General features: G+C 43.7%; 3 protein-coding genes across 3 annotated transcripts; all 3 read left to right on the top strand.

Moving 5' to 3' along the window:
* The first annotated feature begins 1,806 nt into the window (after positions 1-1,806).
* Positions 1,807-6,534, top strand: LOC121627484 (protein downstream neighbor of son homolog). Its single transcript, XM_041966409.1, has 12 exons — positions 1,807-2,326; positions 2,912-2,986; positions 3,130-3,330; positions 3,457-3,635; positions 3,921-3,996; positions 4,115-4,217; positions 4,431-4,539; positions 4,694-4,846; positions 4,995-5,193; positions 5,281-5,350; positions 5,544-5,674; positions 6,031-6,534. The coding sequence occupies exons 1-12, from the start codon at positions 1,889-1,891 to the stop codon at positions 6,169-6,171; spliced, it is 1,875 nt and encodes a 624-aa protein (XP_041822343.1). The 5' UTR covers positions 1,807-1,888; the 3' UTR covers positions 6,172-6,534.
* A 699-nt stretch (positions 6,535-7,233) lies between these two features.
* On the top strand, positions 7,234-11,581 carry wdr12 (WD repeat domain 12). The gene is made up of 13 exons (XM_041966281.1): positions 7,234-7,381; positions 7,729-7,823; positions 8,034-8,128; positions 8,304-8,410; positions 8,554-8,669; positions 8,758-8,912; positions 9,039-9,084; positions 9,178-9,263; positions 9,572-9,712; positions 10,090-10,195; positions 10,322-10,454; positions 11,071-11,143; positions 11,276-11,581. The coding sequence occupies exons 1-13, from the start codon at positions 7,341-7,343 to the stop codon at positions 11,351-11,353; spliced, it is 1,272 nt and encodes a 423-aa protein (XP_041822215.1). The 5' UTR covers positions 7,234-7,340; the 3' UTR covers positions 11,354-11,581.
* A 747-nt stretch (positions 11,582-12,328) lies between these two features.
* ical1 (islet cell autoantigen 1-like) lies at positions 12,329-23,057 on the top strand. The gene is made up of 15 exons (XM_041966320.1): positions 12,329-12,427; positions 13,164-13,196; positions 13,282-13,456; positions 15,959-16,031; positions 16,247-16,370; positions 16,467-16,665; positions 16,747-16,872; positions 16,968-17,066; positions 17,155-17,240; positions 17,720-17,769; positions 18,048-18,092; positions 18,196-18,420; positions 19,667-19,939; positions 20,029-20,124; positions 20,522-23,057. The coding sequence occupies exons 2-15, from the start codon at positions 13,189-13,191 to the stop codon at positions 20,635-20,637; spliced, it is 1,695 nt and encodes a 564-aa protein (XP_041822254.1). The 5' UTR covers positions 12,329-12,427; positions 13,164-13,188; the 3' UTR covers positions 20,638-23,057.
* Positions 23,058-23,632: the final 575 nt, after the last annotated feature.

The following is a 23,632-nucleotide window of genomic DNA, read 5'->3' as shown; positions in this document are numbered from 1 at the left end:
AGCCCTAGCTTGCCTTCTCTGCCAGTTTATACACACGCATGCATGCACGCACACACACACAGAGGTTGCTAAATAAAGGTGAAGTGGCTGCAGCCAGACAGTAAATACACAGGATAAAATGCTGATCTACTGCAGGCAAAGGTTGGGGAAAAGAGTGGACGGCGTTCTGCAACTTATCAAATAAGGGATGTGAAAATAGGATGATAGAGGTAAAATTCGTCCGTGGGTTGCCTGTGCTCAATGCTAAATACCTCCCATACTCAGGTGACATATTCCTCCAGCAGCAGTTTTAATACATGATGACTTCACCTTTCCTATCTGACAGACTGCTCGGATAGGAAACAATGGAGGGAGCTCATTGTGGCCTCATGTTGCACAGTGGATGAAAAGGATTGATTGGGCAGCGCATAACACATGGAGGTATTATATGAGGTGAAACTGGGAAACAAAACATACAAAGTGTTGTTAAAGTTGAGATTAAAATCCAGGCAATTTCATCCCTGTGAATATTACGTCTGTTTTTGTTGACAAAGTTATGTTAACAATACAAGCAGACATGATGTTCACTGTGAGAGACTAAATTGATTTTCATTATTGGAAGTGAATAGAAACGATTGTGAGTGACCTCAACTGTATGGCAAACACTTCTTTTAAATTTTTACTGTATGCATTTACAGTTTTATAGCTATTCTTAACCTTTAAAATAAACATGTTCAAAAAGCTCTTGCTTTGATTGCAATATTCTTATCAAATTTTGATCATTTCAAGGGACAAGTTTACTGGTCATTTTGTCTTGGTGAACAGTGACATCTAGTGGTGTCAATAAATTCTGCCACTGCAACGTTGAGCGTGGCTCCAAAAAGGTTCAGTTTCTACAACCTTTAAAAGTGGGAGGTCTTTTTCAAGACGTTATTGGTGCTAAGTCTTATCAAATGGGCGTTTGTGGGGCCTAATGCATATCCATTTGGGGTTCGAGAGCAACAACTATTTTGCCAACCCTGCATAAGGTCATTAGACATTAAACTGAAGCACAGTTTTGACACTTAAGGCACTTGTTTTCTCTCTTCTAGCCTACCAACAGACAAGAGAATTGATTTCCTAACAGCAGCCATCACTTGGCGCTTGGCTGAGCGTCAGATGTGATTGATGACCCACAGTAATGACAAACGAGGGAGAAATTAACAGGGAGCCAAAATTTACATAATGTCCGATTAATCACTGTGACAGAGGGACAGAGGTGGTGATGGCAAGGAGGCGATCAGCAACAAACAGATCAAGTAGGAAAAATCCATCAGAGACAACAAACTTATTTATCTATTTATATTTGAGATACATTACAAAACTAAAGACTGTGTGCACTTGTGTGCATTCAGGAATGTTAGCAGCTGCAAAGCAATTACTTAACCTAAATCATAACTTAGCTGCTAATTTACTGAGCATGACAGGTGTATTTAAGCCATAATTAAATGGGTGTTGTTAATATTGAAATGAAATGAAAACAAAAAAGATTTACAAGTTTTTAGTCAAATTAGAAATTAAATTACCAACCCAACACATTCGACAAAAAAACAGAATAAACTTAATATTTCATCATGTCGTTTTAGAGAAGTTGCATCTTTTTTAGCTTGTTTTATTTTTATTATCATGTTTATATTAATTCTTTAATTATAGAAGGTTAATCAATACTTACGACACTTAGCTTTTCATGGTCAACGATTCTGTAATTTCCCATAATTAAATGCAACACGAGCGAGTCTGGTGACGTCATTACGCTACGCGCCAAATTTGTAAAGTGCGGAAGGCGCGACAGTGAAACACAGGCGGAATCACTGTTTTTACTATTTTGTTGTTGAAATTTTCTCTTTTTGATAATCTGTTCCTCTTCAGCATGTCTCAACAGGCAGGATATTCGCCCAGCTTCAAGCGACCGGCTGAAATTATGCGAATGAGGAGAAAAAGAGCCCGAAGCGACGCCGGTGTCTTCTCTAGTCCGAGCGGCCAGGATTCCACTGGCAGTACCGGACAAAGCGAATCATCTCCGGCGTCCGTCCGGCCCTTCTCCCCGGGACCGTTTTTTCACACCCAGAATCGCTCCGGAGGTGGAATAAAACGCAGAAACCCGTTCGCAAACATTGAGAATACTTACAGCCCCAAAAAGAAATTACTCATTTATAACGACGACGGAAATGCTGAAGCTGCGGACAGGATAAACAGATCGACCGAAAAAGATGGAGATGAGGACATGTCAACAAAGACTGAGTGTCAAGGAGTTTTATCTTTCAGTGCCAGGCTGACTGAGGTAGAAAAACAGCAACGACCAACCAAGGTTGGTTGTCACATCTGATCATATTGATTACGTTATAACTGTGTAAATGTTTGCGTAAATCCAGGTAGTTAATTTGGCAGTGACAAATCAGTTAGCTAAATGCTAACTGCTAATGCTTTGGCTGTAAACCGCCGTACATATAATTAACACAGAAATAAATATAGTCACAAAACTGTATGTTTGTGTATTCCATGTGAGCCGAATTGAACCCAACAATTGTTTAAAGCTCTTGTGACAATATGTCGCTATACCATTTAGCCTTTGCTGATTAAGAAGTAGGAGTTCAATGTTGTTCAATTACTACATTTTTGATAGGAGATTGGAATGAAAGTAAATGTCTTTAAGGTTGTTATTGGGGATTTTGTCATGATGAAAGTTTAAACCAAAACACCAAGTACATACAGTAAAGTACATAGTGTGTAGGGACCACAGAATTGTCCCATATCCCTGTAGTTGTTATTGTGGCATCTCACTCCTGATTATGTATGAAAAAAGGAATAAAGTGAATTTTGTTTTGGGGTGCCCTACCTTTTCATATTTTTACCATTTTCACTTGTCTGTCCTCTGCTGTGTCCTCTGCTGTAGAAGTGCCTCACGTTCTCTGAAGATGACTCTCTGTTTGAAGAAGAAGAGGAAGATGTCAAAAGTCCGCTGCTGAAGGTTGGATTTTTTTAAAGTATTTTCACCCTTTTGTCATGTCTGCACAAAATGTCTGTCTGTCCTCATCTTTTCAGTTGTCCTCCTCACTCCTCGAAATTGTTTAAGTATGTGTTAAAATTGTCCTGTCCTGTCTCTCTTCACAGAGTCCCCAGGCCATTGCTCCGGCCTCCATAGCTCCTCCTGTCTGCACAGAGTACCCAGCAGACTGGAGCCTGAAGACTCGCCTCCTCTTCACTTCTCCGCTCTCCCTGTTGTGGGCAGAGCACCCCAAAGCCCAGGAGGAAGCTCTGGGGCTCAACCAGCACTGCAGAGCTCACTTTAGCACTCTGCCACACAGCCTACAGGTAGAGGTTACTGTGATTATCCCATGTTTTCAAGAATATCGTTTTTTGCTGGGTAAATGTTATGTTTAGTGAGAATTCTCCCAAAGCCACTCCCTGACTTAATGAGCCCTCCCTGTCTTGCTGCAGGATCCCAAGTCCTGCTCGGAGCTTCGTTGTGCCTTCCAGCAGAGTCTGGTGTACTGGCAGCACCCATCCCTCCCCTGGATCTCTTTGTTCCCCAGGATCAACGCTGAGAGGAGCTTTACTGGGAAGAGCACCCCATGGGCACAAGATGCAGCGCTGCAGCAGAGTCTCATGAGTGAATGGTAAGTCCAGCTGAAACTGAATACCTTTTATTGTCTGCCATAGCACACATAGCTACTCTGTTAATTACTTGTCCTTACTTTGTGACTTGCTGGAGCTCGGCCTACTAGCTGCTGTCAGTCAAACACAGCACTGACACACCCGTCCAGCAGCTGAGACAAAAAAGGACAATTTCTGATATTTTCCCAAAACCCCTTTTTCATAAACTTTTAATAATAAGAACTATTAATATGTTTAACAAACATATTGACGTATGACAGCATTCTCTTTCTGATTGTCCTCATCAGGTCGGTCAGTCTGTCGTCTCTCTACAGTCTACTGAAGGCCAAACTGTGTCCCTACTTCTATCTCTGCTCCTATCAGGTAGGCATTTATGTGTTTTAGGTTTTTGTTTTTATCAAATTTAATTACGTTACAATGCCACAGTGAGACTTAATGTCCCTTTTACATTTAATTCCCTCCATCTATTCTTTTCTATCAGTTTACAGTGTTGTTCAGGGCAGCAGGTCTCGGGGGCTCTAGCAGCATCTCTGCCTTAATCTCTCCAACAACGAGGGGTCTCAGAGAGGCAATGAAGGCTGAAGGTGAGTCTTAACAGAGATCTCTTCTTTCCATCACATGAATGCAGTGAATGCAAGTGAAACATTTTCAAATCTTAAACCATATGTTCACAATAAATAAACCCATTCCATTTTATCATCTCATACATCCCTAAAAATGTAGGCATCATGTGAATGTTGAGGATTTTATATCAAAAAACATCTGGAGTTTTTCTCATTTGCTCGCTACCTGTTTAGGTATAGAGTTCAGTCTCCCTCTAGTGGAGGAGAGGAGGAAGAGCAGGGAGCCGCAGAGTCTGACAGTGCAGCAGGGAGAGGAGGAGGAGCAGAGGGAGAAAGCGCAGGAGTAAGTGTGTTTTCCTTTCATTCTCGGTGTCTCCACTGCACACTTATACTATCCTTGTGATTGTTAGAATTTATGGGTCATCAGTTTTGAAATGTTTGGTAATCAGCATCATGTCACATGACACTTATGTTACCTTAAATTGTTTTAATTGTAGGTGTTCTGAGCTGAAAGAGGGTGAGGACTGTCAGGCAGGTGATGAAGGAGAGAATAATGCATTCAACGATGATGACGACGGCAGCTTCTCCTGGCTGAAGGAGATGGGAGTCCAGGACAAAATCAAGAAGCCAGACAACATCACCATACAACTGTATCCTCCTGTTTCCCTGACACTGACTGACCGCTGTCCTGCTTGTGTGTCGTAATGCTTAACTAGCACTCTTAAGTAAGATAGCTACATCTCATTTTGTGTAATATACCAATAAGAACAAGTCAAAGCTCCTTGACAGCTGGTGAAGTCGTAAGGAGGGCCACGCTGTCGCTCTGGACCACAAGCCGGAGTCTGTGGTGTGTGTGGAGGGATCACACACTTTCACCCTCATTAACTTCCTCATCAATTGTAAGAGTCTGGTCGCTGCAGCGGGTTCCCAGGCTGGGTTACCCCCAACACTGCTGGCTCCCGTCGCTTTCAGGGGAGCTGCAGTGCACACGCTGAAGGTACGGAGACACGTGCATACATAGTGAACGTAGACACAGCTAGTTACCACATCTGTCTCAGTGTGTGTGTGTGTGTGCTTTTTTCAGGCCCGCAGTGTGAATGTGAAAAGCCAGGTTGGTTCTACGTACCAGAACATCAGCAGCCTGGAGATCACAGGTACACAGCTGCACCATCTGATCTCATTTGTTTGAAAATTTGCAACCAATATTTGATGTTTCTATCAATTTAATGAACCAAAAGATGCCAGTAAGCTACTCGATTATTTAAGTTGTGCATAAAAATTCTTGAAGCAGTTTAAATGTCATTTAATGAAATGTTTTCTATTTTGTTTTTGCCCTCCCTCCTTCAGGACCTATCCTCCCCTCTTCTCTCCACAACATCACAACTCTCCTTCGGCCCGCACAGAAAGGAAACTTCTCAGCTAATCTTTACACACATGCACCTACCGCCGTCATGAACACCCACACCACCAAGGAACAGGTAAAACAGCCAGACTTAAAGCATCATACATACGCACTCAGAAGAAAGTAAAACATGGACTTATCCTTGATATTTCTTAATTTTGCCCTCAGAAGTCAAACTTGTGGACTTACTTTGTTCTGAAAAATAAATCATTACTTAGCATGTAAATACAATTTTTTTTTCCGCACACGGTTCAAATATTGTTGTTTTATGTAAGCATCTGAACATGTTCATATGAGGAGTATAAATACATGTGAATACAGATATTTGTGTCTGGTGCCAAGAGTGTCAGTGGCATGTAATGTCTGTATTGCACCACCTAGTGGTCATTCACTAAACATACACGCACTCCTGCTGTGTCTGTGTTTGTTCAGGGTGCTGGTGGGTCAGTGGACCTGTCTGGCTGTGGTCTCCATCCTTCTTCCATCCAGCAGCTTCAGCAGCCCTCCAGCCTGGGCAAGACTGCTCTGACTTACATCAACATGAACAACTACAACTACACATGGAAGAACTGATGGAGGGAAACGCTGGTGGCAGCCCCCTAAGAAGTACAGAGTGTGTGGTGGCAACATGAAGTTAAACCAGTACTCCTCAGATGTGTCTTTTAAAATCTTTACAGATTTCATTGCATTGCACTGTACTTTTAAAGTGTCTTTTAAAGCTGTGCTCTTGTAATGATCGGATTGTTCTGAATTTATTTTTAATGTATATAGATGCATTGTTTAGCTAGCTTGTTTGAAAATGTGTTTTAATTACTTGTGATATGTTTAATTTCAGAGAAAACATTTTTATGCCATTAAATGTTTTACAGTGCAACCTTTATCAAATTAAATTTTGGTTTTGAGGTTATATTCCAGGATGATAATGCTGAAGAAATAAATTTCTGAGTTTATTTCAGGTTGAGAAATTTTTGAGTCACATTAGTTTTCGAGCTAGTTTCACACTTTGATGAGATGAGATGGTTTTCTGACATCACACAGACACACCACTTCCATTTTGTGAAGTACTGTACAAATAATGAATAATTATTATAGCTGTGTATTTTAATCCATAATAATACATCATAATTTATTCATTGATATATACTTTGCATTAATCTAAATCTGCATAGTAGCTGGTAACTAAATATATTGGATAAATCTAGTGGAGCACACAAATGAGTGAAGTAGAGGTATAAAGTACCTAAAAACTACTCAGTAAATGTACTTGGCCACATTCCACCACTGATGATTTAACATACAAAATGATGATGCAATAGGAAAATGGTAAATACACACTAATTCATTAGTATAATAATCGAATAATATAATAGTATCAAACTCACATTAGTTTGTTTTACGCTGTAATTTTTTTTGTTCATAGTACGTTAGTACATACTTTTAGGTCATATTGTACTGGTGTATTTTTATCCTGCAGTCTTGGCAGTTCTTATCGACTCAAGGCTCTGACTACTTCCTGCATCACTGGCGATGACAAGTTCCTATAGACAGGCATTACTGGAGGAGCACAGATCCACATCATCCATTGCCTGCATCTGTGCTCGTCTGAAGTGCCTGACTTTCGTACCACATGGCATGACTGACTACATGAGAGTCAGATGTGTTAAGAAGGAACAGATTTAACTATTGAGCCATATCTTCGATTCCCATTGCTTGTGGTCTGTAAGGGAGATAATTAACTAAAAATGTCGCAGTTACAAGCGAGGTTTTTCACGGAGAACAAAAGGTGAGACCTTATTCCCTATAACGAAGCATAAGAAAATAAAAAGGACAGTACTGGCTAGCGGGCTGGCTAACTAGCTTTACAGTACTTACATTATTGTGAGACACTCCGCTTTTTACCCACGCTGCATTGTAAATAGCCTCTAATTAGTGTTTCACAGTTCGTAGCTAACGCAACGTTAATGTTTTTAGCTAGTCGATTTAGCTTGCTAGTGCTAATCCCAAAATGTGACGGTCCTCGTATTTGCATCTAAGTGTGAAGGTACTTCATGTGACCTATGAATCCGTTTTTATAGTAAATGTGTGTGTGTGAATTTGATGGATGCAACTTATGGCACATTTTTTAAAAAGGTATGTTGTAGATGATGTCCCGTTTTCCATCCCTGCTGGCGCTGGAGTGCAGGACCTCAGCAATGTCATCAACAAGCTACTGGAGGCTAAAAATGGTGAGAAGCACACTTTATATTAACAATTACCAAGTATGTTTTTGCTATACCTTTGCAGCACTTTGTCTATTAGTACTAAGCACTTCTTATTATGTACATATTGTCTTATCTGTTGTTTTTACCAAGCAAAAATTATGTCAAATTGGTCACATCATTCCAGTACTTGATGAGAAGCACTTGTAATATCTTTAATTCTTTTTGTTTCCACAGCATCTCACAGCCCAGTGGAGTTTGACTTCCTGGTCAGGGGTCAGTTCCTGCGAACGCCGCTGTCCACTCACATGGACACAGAGGGCATATCAACGGTATGACCAGCCGCACTGCTTAAACCTGATGGTGCTGAGTACAGTGGCACACAGTTTCAGTGCTCACCGCTATAATAGAGAAGCCGTTTTCCTGGAAATCCATTTCTGTTGTAAACAAGGTGGATTGTGAGGGAACACATGATTTGGTATTCATGCGTCAGTGTCTGTGTTTCAGGAAGAAGTGGTGGAGATAGAGTATGTCGAGCGGATCACAGCCCCAGAGCCAGAGGAGTGTATGATGCATGATGACTGGATTAGCTCCGTACATGCAGATGCTGAATGGTGAGTTGATGTAGTGACTTTTTAAACAAAAAGCATCTAAACACGGACACGGCAGTAACCCCTGAACAGTCCCTGGGAATGCAGATGTTAGTGATGCTTCGCATTGTCCTGAATATATTTGTGCTTTAAACTTTTTTTTTCAGGATCCTTACAGGGTCTTATGACAAGACGGCCAGGATCTGGTCCGTGGAGGGAAAGGCGGTGATGACGGTGGCCGGACACACAGATGTGGTCAAAGATGTAGCCTGGGTGAAAAGAGGTGAGCAGGACGGAGTGAAAGACCTGAACCCTGCTCGTAATAATGGCAGACTTTTTCTTAAAACACCTGTGTGGATCCTTCTGTGCAGACGGTCTGACCTCTCTGCTTCTGACGGCCTCTCTTGACCAAAACATCCTGCTGTGGGAGTGGAACTCTGAGAGGAACAAGGTGAAAGCCAGACACTGCTGTCGGGGACACACGGGGAGCGTGGACACTCTTGCCACAGACCCCACCGGCTCAAAGGTAAAGAGGGATGGCGTAGAATGAGTTGGAGGGTAAATAAAAACAAAGATGGAGGAGGAGGAGGGACAAATTTAAAGTCTTTCAGTGTGACTTATAAGTCAAAGCGTTTGTGTTGCTCCCAAACAGTTCTGCAGTGGCTCCTGGGACAAAATGTTGAAGATCTGGTCAGCAGGTAGGTTGCCGGAATGACTGGTTGCATCCTAAGCATTACTGAATAGAAAGCTAATCTCTATAACAAGCCCCTCCTGTTTTGCTGTGCTGTCAGTGCCCACAGACGAGGCAGACGAGGTTGAAGAACCTGCCGACAGACCGAGGAAGAAACAGAAGACACAACAGCTGGGCCTCACCAGGGTGAGCGCTCTACATGGCCTGATATGCAATACATATTTTTTATATTTTTTTCCCTACATGTTTTTTTTTCTTTTATATAGTATGCTTGTGTTATATGTACAGATATATAGTCTACTTTTTTTATTTTTTATTTATTTATTTTTTTTAATTTCTCTATCTCTGTTGCTATTTTTCTTCCCACTGCTATCACATGCTGCTGTCATGCCTAAATTTCCCTGGCTGGGGATAAATAAAGTTTTATTTAATCTTGTCTTAATACAAAAACTGATGCACAAATTAACATGTCGAATGTTGTCACACTGACACAGACTCCCCTGATGACGTTATCTGGACACAACGAGGCAGTGTCCTCTGTCCTGTGGTGCGACAGTGAGGAAGTTTGCAGTGCATCATGGGACCACACTATCCGCGTGTGGGACGTCGAGACGGGAGGAATGAAGACGACGCTGGTGAGAGACGCATAATAACTAAACTGATTCAAACTGAATGATTCTGTAACAGTAGACTGATATTTTTGATTTTCTTTGCCCAGCGTTTTTCCTCTTAGGTCTGTAACTGCAACCTGAGAGAAACTAACAATTAATTTCATTATTGATTAATCTTCTGATTAAGTGATTCATCATTTAGTCAATGAAATGTCAAAACATTGTGTAAAATGCTTATTACAATGTCCTACAGCCCAAAGTGATGTCTTTAAATTCCTTCTTTTGTCCAACCGACAGTCCAAAACCCAAAGACTCTTCATTTAAATATTGTACATTGGTAAAATTGTTGGAAACATTTGGATGCTATTCATGAACTGACTGAGGATTTGTTCTGTCCACAGACGGGCAGTAAAGTGTTTAACTGTATTTCCTACTCACCTCTGTGTCGGCGGCTGGCCTCAGGCAGCACTGACAGACACATCAGACTGTGGGACCCTCGCACCAAAGGTACCGCTGCGCTCTAAATGCCTCCGACGGCCCCGTGCCAAAGATCATTTTGCCAGCGTCTTGTAGCAGCAGTGTTTTGGTTCCACTCGCTCGCTCTTCCTCTTCACGCTCTCCTCTCTTCTCCAGACGGGTCGCTGGTGCTGTTGTCGCTGACCTCCCACACTGGCTGGGTCACTGCTGTGAAGTGGGCGCCGTCACATGAGCACCAGCTGGTCTCCGGTTCCCTTGACAACCTGGTCAAACTGTGGGACACAAGAAGGTCTGTGAAGCACGTAGAGTTGTGTAAAAAGCTTAGAACGCAAGTCCCATCTGGACTTAAAGGATCACAGTTATGTTTTTTGTCTCATTCTAAAAGATCACTCAGCCCAGTTTTTTTCCTGAAATATGGCTCAGAAGTAATTGAATTAAATATGTTCGAAAAATAGGTGTGACGTGACCAACGTGCTATAATATCGCAGGAATTCTTTCTTTACACTTCCTAAGATATGCAAACTAAAAACATTGGACGAGATTTCTGCAGAGCAGCACATCCTGTTCATTCCACAAATGAGAAAACAAACAGCTTTCTGCCAGTGGTGGCTCTGTTCCGACCGAGCTTCCTGTCTTTGTTAAATAAAGTAATGGGCCAGTTTCTAAAGCTTAGGAGCCATTTCTGCAGCCTACACCCACTGCATCTCAGCACTGTCTTTTGCTGGTGCTGTATTTCCGAGCACTTTGAGATTTGTATTCAAATGTAAAGTGCGTTATAAATAAAATCTATTATTTTGGTGTATGTTTGGTCTTCTTGTGGGTCTCCAGTCATCATCACTCTAATGAAACTCTGTGTTAATGACTTTCAGTGGATAAAGTTGAAATGTTGCCTTCATGTCTCCCAGCTGTAAGGCTCCTCTGTACGACCTGGCAGCTCACGAGGACAAGGTGTTTTGTGTGGACTGGACAGAAAGTGGGGTAAGACTGTTTTCCATGAGTGCAATCCCAAAGCAAAGAATAGTCAGTGCTTGATCCAGAAGGGAAAGAGAGGATGGAATGTACATGAATAAAACTAAACGATGACTGATACTAATCTGTTTCTATTTTCAGCTGATGTTGAGTGGAGGCGCAGATAACAAGCTGTACACCTACAGATACACAGCCTGTCAGACAGATGCGGGGGCGTAGGCTCCTCAGCCGGCTTGGCCTGATGAGATCCAGCTCATCCATCACCACAGACGCACAGCGGACAGACTCATATACACAATGTTCTTGTTGTAACAGGCAGACAAAAGCAGCAGTGTTTTTTTTGTCATTGCTGTCCTGGTTATTTTTACCCTCCTTCAATTTTTACACATATGGATTGTTTTTGTTCTCCTGTAACCCCCACAAAATACAATATAAATTTATTTTGTCTCCTAACACGCCTCTTCTATTTAATGTTTCATTCATTAGTGCTTGCTGGTTGATCTGTGGTACTTTGATGGTGGATCTAATATTTTGAAAATTACCAGAAAAGGTTTCTGCATACAAATCATATTGATTATTAGACTTTTACTGCTTGTTTTTTTTCTTTATGTCCAGGTTGGCTAAAGATGATGGAAGGAAGAAATCAGAATTTACAACATTGCTTTGGGAAATTTCCATTTATTATTATTGTTTGTTGAGGTCGGATATATTTCATATTTTTGCAGTACATTATCAACTTCCTCATGTTTTAGGTAACAAAAGAAAAACCTGTTGTCTTGTGGACAACTGGACTTTTTCCTTCTCAGACTGGTTTGACCAGAGAGCGGGTAAAACGAAGAGCTGTCACTCTGCTCGTTTTTTGTTGTACTAGATGATCAAAGTGTGGTGACATGAGTCTGCTTTTATTATAAAAATTGTTTAAGAAAAATATGGCTAATTCTCCTTTGCTAGCATTTTGGAAAATAAACTCCAGAATAATTCAATAAGCTGCCTTGACAAAAGAGTGTAGTATTCAATGCAAACTGCAGCACATTAAATTGGAGGTGCTGTGTATTAGGCCTTAAGCCATGTAAAGTCCATCTTTGCAGCCAATTGCAGTTGTGTGTGGCTCACCTGTTCAATAGACGATCTTCGGTGTGGCCTGAACAGCAGCGACCCCCTGTGTCCAAACGGCGCCACAGCCACTTTGCATATCCTGTTTCTCTGACTCAGATCGGAACGGCTGTGCTGAGAGGGGGCTAGCCGAGCTGCGCTGCATCGATGCTCGGGCTGTTGGACAAAATCAAAAGCAAGGTAAAGAAGTATTCGCCTTTTATTTAAACATCTGACTATAACAGAAAGTCCGGACTCGCTTGGTTAAATGTTCACGAGGCGTTTCTGTTGTGGCGTCGAGACTTGCTAGTAGCTAAACTGCCGCTAGCACACAAGCTCCTCTGCTGACGTTTTCTGTCAGTTTTTCCATCACTACCGTTACGTTAATTTTACTTTTACGCCTTTTTATGAATAATCGCAGTACCGATGAATGTCGGAGTGCCTTTTGCTTTTTCTCTACGTGTCATCGAGGCTGTATTTGTCGTAACCGAACACCTGCCTGACAGCCAGCTGGCTCTCGAGTCTCCCGTCTCCTCCAGGTCGCAGGTGTCTGATCCCTGCTCCCAGAACCGTATTAGATTAGCTTTTTTAGCCGGTAGCACCGATGACTTCTGGTCCAGCCACAGATAAACCCTGTATGATAACCGCTGATAACTCCATTGTAATTTACTGGGGGAACAGCTGTCAGCGCTGTTTCCACGTGCACTGCTGTACCTTGAAGGTATCACAGCAAAATCAATAGGAAGCTGAGACTGACTGTCAGATCTCACACTTTTTCCACAAAGTCTGACTTAAAGTAGGAATGTGTGGCCATTTCTGTCTGTGTGAACAAGTAAATAATATCAAAGCAACATCTTCAGCAATCATCAGTTGCTACTTTCTTTTCATGCTTTTATCCTTCTTCCAATAAATATTATCTCTGTGTTTTTGTTTGCAGAACAGAAAAAGGCTGATATCCAAAGATGGATGGGTATGTGTCAATTTAATAACCTTAATATCACTAAGTCAAAACATTTGCCGGCTACGAACTGCACTGACTGAGCTGCTGGCCACAGGTTTGCGGGGGACATGCTGAGCGGCGGCCGGGCGCTGCTCGGCGAGGACAGCTCGGTGATGGCTCGCATGCAGAAGAAGTTCTGGAAGACCAAGCAGGTCCTCATCAAAGCCACTGGCAAGAAGGAGGACGAGTACGTAGTGGCCTCAGACGCTGACCTGGATGCCAAGCTCGAGGTAGGAGAGGAGAGATGAAGCCGTGTTTCCATTTCACCTCTTACTCCACCACTAAACCTGGTGCAACAGTGAAAATTAGCCACGTTAATGCTCCTCCTGGTTGTTTTTATCGTTTTGTTAAGTCAGAGATGTTGCCCTGTGAAGACTCACCACTCTCCCTGCCTTAGCGTCATCATCAGAGTGCTTTCAGTAAACCAATAACTGCTTCTCTCATAAGACCTGCAGTGGATCTTGTAAAGGAAGCAAGGAAAAATGTGATGTTGCCTGTTGTTGAAAGGGATTATGTAGCTGAGGAATGAATACGCCAGCAGTGAGTTGTTGGCACAAGGTGTTTAATGTTTGCAGAGATCCTTTCTTGCTGTCTAGATCTAACAGTTAGTCATACTGTTAGATCTGTCGCAGATGTGAAAAAGATGTCAGCAGGGTGCAGTTTGTCCCTATGCCTCTCAGTCGTTTCTCGCTGCTGCAACCAGTGAAGGTGGGCCGTTTGGATGGGCTCAAAGCTGGCTGGTATTTAGTTGTGACAGGCTGTGTGACAGTCCGGTCCTGTGAGACGGGGACCTGGTCGAGTTTCACTGAGCTGCCGGAGAGAGTCGCACTGGGAAGCTTTTGTTTGCTCTAGAACGAGATCAGGCCTCCTCTGTCCTCATGCTCTCATTGTCCCTGCCTCCATTCAGGAGACAAAGTCAGAAGTGAGGGGGAAGAGTAAATTCAGAGCTGACGGTTGAAGAGCTGATCTGTCTCGTTGCTCGTCTCCTTCGTCTCCTTCACACGTCTCATCTTGACTTTGAGCTCTCTGTGGAGCCGCAGAGCACTAAAACCACCAGGGCAGATTAGATTTGAGGCCACGTCTGGACGGCAGCCTTACAGCTAACCTGATTTTATCAGGTTTTTATCACAACTGTGCCTCAGTGCGTTTTCACATTTCATCTCCGTTGCTTTTGCTTTCTGACCTGTGAGCTACTTGAATGCGACATCAGATCAGATTTATTGATTATCTGAATCTGAATGTAGTCGTGTGCCTGTGCTGCACAAATGCAGGATGTCCATCTCCCTCTGCCTGTTTTCTTCCTGCCGTATTGCCGTGACTCAGACTGAGCAGTTGCCATGACATAAACATGATCTTGATGAATTGATCAGCATTTCTCACCCTTAAATAAAAGAGGAGCAGCGACCTGCACAGAGCCGGAGATCTGACGGGTGTTTGGCCACTGCTGAGGCAGACACACTGAAGGTAGTGACTGTTTATTCTACAGTTAATCAGTAACTACACATGTTCGTTACCTCCTCCGTCTGCTCTTTTACAGATGTAAGCCTGTCTGAATGCAGTGCTTTTACACCTGTCTTTAAAATCATGTGATCTCTTAAAGGGGAACTGCACCAATTTTACGCACCAGAGGTGTTGTATAAAGCCTTTTGTGTCTCCAGAGGGAGCCGTGTAATAAATGGCTTCAAGTGACGTCACTTCAGTCAGCATCAGTTGGCTCTGAAGACTACAAGTTAGAAAATAAATAAAACATGTGGGTGGGGAGGTAGAAAGAAGCGATTTTAACAGACCTCTGCAGCTGCTCCTCGTCTCTGCTGCAGGCTACATTAGCTTCTACTAGCATAACAACCTGAATTCTCTGACTAAAATGTCTTTTCCTGAGTTGCATTGTGGGTAATGGAGGCACCAGGAAGAACGAGGAAGAAGAATGTTTGGAATAAAAAAGAGGCTACCTCTGGTTCTGATGCATAAATTTGCATTTTTCTTTGCTTTCCATGGTGAGTCTGACAAGTTTAAATCGACTCATTTAAACTCCATTGTGTCCTTAGTCTCAACCAGCTGCAGCTGATGTCCTCAGGAGTCATTGTATCTTAAGTTAAACCTGCTGCAGACATGGTTTAAGATTAAGTCCACACTGATATCTAATCTTCATGCTCTGAAATCTAAAACTTCATCACAGCTGATAAGGTTGCAGAGAAAAACAGCCTTTGTAATTTGCCACACATGTCATCATAGGAAACAACAGCAGTGAAATAGGGATGGAAACACACATGCTATCATTTCTGACAAGCAGCAGCCTCAAATCTAAATTTAAAAACTCTCACAACACACACTCTTCCTGAGCCTGATGCTGAGCACTTCCTCACTACCAGGCTGTAAAAGTCGAGATGACCTCTTCATCCCTCATTCTTCCCTTTCTATCAGACTGCAGCGCTGGAGCGGCCGTGAAATCTGTGTTGCTATGACACGCAGTGTTGTCGTCGACCAGATGGGAGGAGGGCGGCCGACTGCCAGACAGAAAGCAACAGAGAAAAATATGTTTTGTTTACCAAGTGAGAGGTTGGAGTGCTGCATCACTGAGGGACAAACACCACACTGCAAACTTTAAGTCCTCAAAGTGGCAGAAAATCTCCTAACTGTTTGATGCTGTAGTGTTTAGAGGATCAAGATCAAGCTGTCATATTATCCCATTTTACATGTCAGGTATTCAAACCGGGCCTGTGTTGTCTCTGCAGTTTTTCCGCTCGGTTCAGTCCACGTGCACAGAGCTGCTGAAGGTGATCGAGAAGTACCAGCACAGGATCACACGTGAGTCCCCGTCGAAACCAGACCCTTATCTTTACCTTGCTTTTGGGAGACATGGCATCTTTACCGCCGCAGTCATTGTATGAGGAAGTCGACTGTGCTTCTTGATGGGTTCAGGGGATTTAATAAAGCCTTGAGATTTCTTTTGTAATTCTAACAGTCTTATTTTGCTTTTTTTTCCTTTGTGTATAGACTTTAACCATGTGCTCTTTCTCCAGGCTTGTCTCAGGAGGAAAACGAGCTCGGCATGTTCCTGCGTTTCCAGGCCGAACACGATCGCACGAAGGCTGGCAACATGATGGACGCCACCAGCAAGGCCCTGTGCACCTCCGCCAAGCAGAGGTCAGCAGCACAAAACAGTGCAGCCAGTGATCAACTTAAATACATCTGGATTTTATTCTCCAACATCCTCTCGCTGTATCTTTCCTTTCTCCACAGGATGGCGCTGTGCCCGCCGCTGCACCGCTTGCAGCAGGAAGTGGAGACCTTCCGGCGGCGCGCCATCGCTGACACGCTGCTGACTGTCAGCCGTATGGAGAAGGCCCGCACCGAGTACAGAGGAGCTCTGCTCTGGATGAAAGACGTCTCCCAAGAACTGGACCCAGACACCTACAAACAGCTGGAAAAGTTCCGCAAGGTGGGAGGACTTGCTTCGGCCGATGCTTCTCTTAATGATAAAAGTAATGGTGGAGGGTTTTCATGGTCTCTCTGTCGTCAGGTGCAAGCACAGGTCAGAGGGACGAAGGGCCAGTTTGAGAAGCTGAAGAATGATGTTTGTCAGAAGGTCGACATGCTGGGAGCGAGCCGCTGCAACATGCTTTCACACTCCCTCTGTACCTATCAGGTGAGAGTCAGTTAGATTAGCGTACAGCGTGAGCCGTCTGCTGACTTTTCATTTCACTAATTTCTTCAATATTTCTTTCCTTCCTGTCATGGCAGACCACTCTGCTGCAGTTCTGGGAGAAGACGGCCCACTCCATGTCGGGCATCCACGAGGCCTTCCAAGGACACGTACCATACCAGTTCACTACGCTCAAGGTATGTGAAACAGCGCAGTATGTATACCCGGCTGTGACTGTCCCAGCTCTGTTTAATACATGCCTTTATGTTTTCTTCCCTCCTGCAGGACCTGCGAGACCCACTGGAGGAAATCACAGACTTACAGGAACAAGAGGATAAGAAGGAGAAGGCTCTACAGAGCAACACAGACAGGTGAGAGAAGATGCTGAAAACCGTCTTCTGTGGTTAATACAGTCTAATGTGTGTCCAGTGCTAACACATACACACACGTCCTGCCACACCATCTGTCTGTTTTCATGCCACCACCCTCTTCTCTCTGCCCTGCCGTCATTAGCACACACACGTTCTGCCGTTTTTCCATCCCTATATTTCCCGCTCACCCTCTGCTCTGTCTGTTTTTCTGCACCATCTCCCTCAGCTATGTCTTCATCAAACACGAGGCCAATATCATGCCCGTGTTTACTCACAAGTAAGTGTGTGTGTGCGCGCGGCAGGTTTTAATCGTGACCATCAGCAGTGGTAGCTCATGGCTGTAGAGTAGCGAACCTGAGACTGCGGCTCCAAATCAAATAGAGGCTACTGCGTCGCTAAAAATAGCAAATAGTCTCACCAGATAGATAAGGCACTTTCTCATTGTTCCCCCTCCTCTCTCTGTCTTCTCTCTGGCTCAGTCTGGTGTCCTTGGATGACGACAAGCCAGCAGGAAGTGCCTCCGACACAGGTATGGACTGCCCCCTGCAGGCTGAAACACAGACACAAAGTGTGGGTCATGAGCGGGACTCAAAACCAGTCAGTTCATCCATCAGTCAGTCCACAGAAAAGTAATCAAATATTTTGGTCATTGATTGTGATTTATTTATGAAGTTGTCTTTTGTCAGTCTTGTCAGCCTCCTGTGGGTTACAGGATACATCTGGGGGGTTTATGAGGAGCATCATGGGTCAGGATTGGTTCACCAGAATCATGTGATTCACAGTCACATTGAGTGTTCTCCTTTGCAGATCCCGCCCACAGCAGTGATGGACAGAGACAAACCAGTGACAGTGGTAAGCTTGTGTGTGTGTGTAAATAGTACAGATGTGTGCATTGGGATTGCTGTTGCTCACTGTGGACTGGATGCCTGTTGGCTTTATGAACCTTTGATCCCAGTGCCCCAGAACACTACCACACCTGATCTTGCCCCGCACGGCCTAAGAGGACCATCAGGGGGCCCCGGTCCTGATGACCTGATGCTCCTGGGCTGTAATCTGCCACAGTCGCAGCTCCCAGCCCAAGCAAACATCCCTCTCCAGGCTCAGCTCCAGGGTGGAGACCCCAGAGAGCTCTGGGGCTTTGGAAGCCTCCAGTCCAGCCTCTCCCAGCTGCCCGCCACCGGTAAACTGGTCGGCTGTTTCCTGTTTCTTCTACCTGTGAACTTGAAGCTGCCTCACTGATTCTCAGCTTTACGATCTGACTTTGTTTGGCTGTGGCACAAATTCACCTCCTCTGGGATTTCAGCTCTGCTCTCTTTTGCACTTTGGATCTGGATTCAGTCTGCTGCAGACTGTGTTTCCTTCATTTGTGTCATTTCCAGTGCAGGCCACTGTATGTAAAACCTGTTAATACGCCCATTTTCTAAGTTTTGATGAGAACAATGATACCACTCTCACGTCTGTACAGTAAATGTGTAGCTGTAGCTAGCAGCCTGTTAGCTTAGCATGCAGAGTGGAAACAGCTAGCCTGTTTGTTCAACACTGAGAGTCCTTATTTCTAACCGAGGGAGACATTTGTTTGACAGCACAACGGGCAGCTGGAATGATGACTGTGTTTTAAGAACATCACCACACTCATACTGAGAAAAGAAAGCTCAGCAGACAAGTTTTCAGTGACATCTGGTAGAGCACACCTGTGCTTTGTCATGCAAGTATGGATGGGAAATCAGTTCCTGTTGTACAAATACACAGGAAACTCACAGCAATAAAATGACAATATACATGTTTATGTATTTGGGCATTGCATATTTCAGACGTTTACCTGCATGACAGAGCACAGGTGTGCTCTACTAGACGTCACTATAAGCTCTGGGATTTCCCTTCATCAAACAAATAGCCAAAAGTGTTTCTCAGTTTCTGTTGCACAAAATTAAACCTGACCCAAAAGAAGTTCTCTCACTACACTTTTATGTTTCCCTGTCAAAAGTCAGCCCATCGCGTACATCGCATCTTTCTGAATAAGCCTTTCTCACCTGAATCTTTGCAGCATCAGAGCGCTCTTGTTTCTTTCTTCTGCACACATGAAATTCACAGCAGGAGGAGCACAGGTGGGCTAATTGCATTAACGACGGCTCAGCTGCTGCAGCTCCTGTGGTGCTTTGCAGCCATTGATGTCATTAGCTGGACCTGACTCTCAGGCCTGCTGTGGAAAAAGCTTCAGTTTTAATGTCGCTGCACATTTTGCAGTGTGGAGACTCATTAAAGAGCCTTGTTGTCGACCATCTCTCTGCTCTCTCTGCTCTCTCTGGTCCTCTTCTGTCCTTTTTTAACTGTATCTCTGTAACAAACTGCTGCTCAGACACATCTGGCCTTTTCCAGAATCACCTTTGATTCGCCCTCCTGTCTTTCTCCCTTCCCTCTCCTCTCAGGTGGCTCCCTGACAGGGCTCAGACCGGAGGAGGAGGATGGTGAACGGGGGGACATGGCTTTCCTTAAAGACCTCCTCAGTCCGGGCCCAGGGGCCAGCGACGAGTTCAGCAGGGAGTGGCAGGACGCTTTTGGCCTGTTTGAACCTCCCAGCGTCTCTCCGTCGAGCTCTGGAGCAGCAGGTAGTGGGCCGGTGGCACGTCCGCCCTCGAACCCGCCGAGCCCCACAGGCTTCCTGCCCTCCCAGCTGCTGGATCACAGTCTGAGTGCTACAGGTCAGCCTCACTGCAACACACTGACCCACCCCTTGCATTATGACAAAGAATAACAGAGTCTTTCATACTTCTTCTGCTTTGTCTTTTAGGCTGGGCAACCCCACCTATGTTCCAGGCTCCGCCCCTGCAGCCTCCTCCTGGTCAGAGCCAATCAGCTCAGCTGGCTGCAAGTTCAGCAGCCAATGGTGAGAACTATTTTCTACGTGTCACCAGACGTACAACAACAAAGTGGTAATTCTAGTTTAAATGATGTTGAAGGTAGTCTTTGCTTCAGCCTACAAACCCTGGTAACCTTGTGTGCATTATTCCTGGAATATTACGCAGCCTCAGGTTTGCTGTGTGGTAATTTGATTCAATTCAAATACATTGTGGAATATGCACCATCTCTGCAAAGTGTAATGCAGTAATGAAGGTCTTCAAATGAGGTTTTGTCACAGCGTCACAAAGCAGGACCGTTTGCTGATAAACCGCACAATAAGGCATGAAACAAGGTCTGCAAAAGCGAGATCTGTGGGCACATTTTAACAAGCATAAACTTTTTTCTGTGTGTTTGTGTGTGTGTGTGTGTGTGTGTGTGTGCAGCTGCTGCAGGTGGATCCAAAGACATGTCTGCCTGGTTCAACCTGTTCGCAGACCTGGACCCCCTCTCCAACCCCGACGCCATTGGACGCTCCGCCGACGAGCTGCTCAACGCCTGAACCCCTGTCTGTCTCTCTCTCTCTCTCTCTCTGACTGTGCGTGTGCGTGCGTGCGTGCATGCATGTGCGTGTGTGTGTGTGAGAATGGTTTCTCTGGATCTAGATATATCTAGATATCAGTAGTCAAAGAAGACACATTAACAGTGAAAAACACTGCTCACACACACACACACACACACAAACATTCTCCTGCATTTCTGTCGGCAGGAAAGGTGTGTACGTATCAAATACACACTCCTCTTGTGTTACACTGGAAGATGTTATTTTACGCAGGAAAAGGAAAACACTGTCTCCTCAGCGGCTCTCTGTACCTGACTGTTAACACCACACATGAAGCCGCTGACTCCTTAGTACACAACAAACCTCACATGGCCCGTGTTACCGCTCGCTTTCAGTTATTGCAGCGTCTGTCGAGTGTTTGCCTGACAGCTTTATTTTGGAGGGCGTCGCGTGTTTGGTTTTTTCCCCGTGTTTTATTCATGTTTGTGTTTGGGTGTGTGTGTTTGCTGTGTGTGTACGCGACAAAGGACCCAGGATGTAATAAAACCTCTATTTACTGCTCAGCTACGTTTCAACATGGTAGCACATGATTGTCACATATGAATGCAGAGCGTACAGTCTGTACTGTATATATAGGGCATAGTTTGTATGAGATAAGATGGGACCCTGAGCCTGTATTTGCACACAAAGACAACAGCGGCGTGAGGCTCAAGCTGCACACAGGTGCCTGTATCACAAACCAACACGAGTCTTAATTTGGAGTTTCTTGTTTCACAATGCTGACTTATTTTTAACCATGCTGGATGAGTAAATGGAGCCCACTGGAGCACGTTTGGTCTAAAAAATGGATCAAAATGTATGAAGAGCTTCATTAGTCAGAATGCTGAGAAATGGAGTCATCTGTCCCACAGAATCCTGACATGCACACAAGTGCTGAGTTTTGTGATTGACCAGCAGATTAACTGTAAAGAGTCTGCAGCCGAGCCAGCAGCTCTTTGAGGCTGCACTCAAGCTAAACGCTATCATCGGCATGCTCAGATGCACACAGTGACAATGCTAACATGCTGATGTTTAGTTGGTAGAGGGTCAATCATGCTGGGAGTTGTTTTCTTGCCTTACTTTACTCGAACAGTTTTTATTTTCCATGAGTTTGTTCACCACGTGACAAAAACACTAAAATTTCACTATGCAAAGTGTGTGAGCTCACTGAGCCAGCTGATCAGCAGCTCCAGGATCACTGACGCTTGCTTTGTGATACAGACCCCTGCACAAACTCGTAAACTTTAAGTCTCCACCAGTTGACGATCAATAATGTGAAGCTTTATTGATCTCTGTAGGGAAATTCTCCGTTTTCTGTTAAGGATTCAGTCTAAAGGCCACAGTGGACACAGTGGCCGCCTCGTCTCAGCACAGGACTCCTCACTTTCATCCCCTCACCTTTGGCCCAGATTCTTCTCTCTGATTGGGTAAAAATAGGATGCATTTGAAATCATCTTCAGTCCCGTCTGTCGTTTCACAATCACGAGTCCAAGGCCAGTGTGAAGGATGCCAGTTATTTTGTTCTCATTTTCTCCTGAAGGAAGTTTTAAAGTAGGACACAGGAATTAGATTATTTTTGGGGTGGGTGGGTTATTTAAATCCTGTTAATCTGCAAGTAAACGCCGCCAAAGGTGCATTGAAATGTATTCATTTTCAGATCACATCACTATTTGCAATTTTTTGTGCAGCACACTGAAAAAAGATAACGCTATAAAATAACACTGTAAAATATTGTCTGTTTTGAGCTGTGTGTGTTTTGTCCTTTGAGAGTTCACACGTGGATTCTGGATTTGTTTTACGGGAAAAGAGTCAACACTGAAGAACTGTTACCACGCTGTAAAATCCATCTCTTACCTGATGTTTGTTTTTGAGGGAAAAGAAACAACCTAGACTGACGTTTTTGAATGTTTCCGAATTGTTTTAGCGAAGAGTTGTGTCGACTTTCTAAGATGCATTTTGGATGATATACCTGAGTTGTTGAGATGTGCATATGGCGTCAACACACAACAACTTAAACCAAATCCTCTATTCTGACATTTGCTTGCCTGGGTAACTCGCACTCAGCGGCACTAAGGTGATCAGAGTGCATCATGGGAAAAAATTGTTGTATTTTGTGAGTCTCAGAAAAACACTTTTTATACAAACTGCACATTAGTATCATTTAATTCTTGTTTTTAACGTGACACGTGTTGCACTGCATTAGTGTTTCTGTCACATCATGTATTAAACTGTTTACTCTTCATTTAGACACAAAAAAAATGTATAAAGTCAATCACAAACGCTTTATTTAATTCAACTATGCCTTTTTATTTCACTCGAGGGGTTTAACAGATGAAAACTTGGCAGTTCTGTTTCCAATAAACTGGACAAGCAAACAAAGAGTCATTGTGTCAAGCCTCATTCCAAAATGCTGTTTATCCACTTTGAAAAGAAATATCTGAAACAAATCTATTATCACATGTATGAAGCCGCTCTTTCAAACTCCTTTTGTTGTTGTTGTAAACAGACGTCTAAAAACGACAAAGACGAGCGTGTCGCTGTAGGTGTGATTGTTTTTCAGCGAGCGGATATCTCATTTTGGAACAGAACTCATTTCTTCAATAATTTCGTTTACAGGAGCGTTACTCGTGCCAAATCAGGTCACCGGGAAATGACATCCACGCTTCTCTCGACGTCTGCTCTGCTACAGGTTAACATCAGTCAGTCAGGATTTCCACTGTGAGAGGCTACATCGATAGCAGCTGTTGGTTTGCTCTCTTAATAGAAGTGTAGACTTGTTAGTGTGCGCTGAAAAGTTAGTATATCTTTTTTTTTGTAACCTATTCACTACAACCTGAGATGGACGATGTAATCTATTCTTGATTAAAATTCTCTGCAGACCCAATTACACTCCTGATAAATAAATACATTATTATTCACAATAATGAGACATGTAGTAATTCACAGTACTCAGCGG

Source organism: Chelmon rostratus, chromosome 24 (genome assembly GCF_017976325.1).
Source record: "Chelmon rostratus isolate fCheRos1 chromosome 24, fCheRos1.pri, whole genome shotgun sequence".
Taxonomy (NCBI): Eukaryota; Metazoa; Chordata; class Actinopteri; order Chaetodontiformes; family Chaetodontidae; genus Chelmon; species Chelmon rostratus.
Note: the sequence above shows the minus strand (reverse complement) of the source record. Positions and strands in the feature narration are given on the sequence as shown.

Bases quoted from the DNA above. Each gene is read 5' to 3' on its own strand.
- wdr12 (XM_041966281.1), top strand. From the start codon at position 7,341: ATGTCGCAGTTACAAGCGAGGTTTTTCACGGAGAACAAAAG. The intron at 7,824-8,033 runs GTGAGAAGCACA...TTGTTTCCACAG, and splicing joins GCTACTGGAGGCTAAAAATG to CATCTCACAGCCCAGTGGAG. The intron at 8,129-8,303 runs GTATGACCAGCC...TCTGTGTTTCAG, and splicing joins ACACAGAGGGCATATCAACG to GAAGAAGTGGTGGAGATAGA.
- LOC121627484 (XM_041966409.1), top strand. From the start codon at position 1,889: ATGTCTCAACAGGCAGGATATTCGCCCAGCTTCAAGCGACCGGCTGAA. The intron at 5,351-5,543 runs GTACACAGCTGC...TCCCTCCTTCAG, and splicing joins CAGCAGCCTGGAGATCACAG to GACCTATCCTCCCCTCTTCT. The intron at 5,675-6,030 runs GTAAAACAGCCA...GTGTTTGTTCAG, and splicing joins CCCACACCACCAAGGAACAG to GGTGCTGGTGGGTCAGTGGA.
- ical1 (XM_041966320.1), top strand. The intron at 16,666-16,746 runs GTGGGAGGACTT...CTCTGTCGTCAG, and splicing joins AGCTGGAAAAGTTCCGCAAG to GTGCAAGCACAGGTCAGAGG. The intron at 17,770-18,047 runs GTATGGACTGCC...TCTCCTTTGCAG, and splicing joins AGGAAGTGCCTCCGACACAG to ATCCCGCCCACAGCAGTGAT.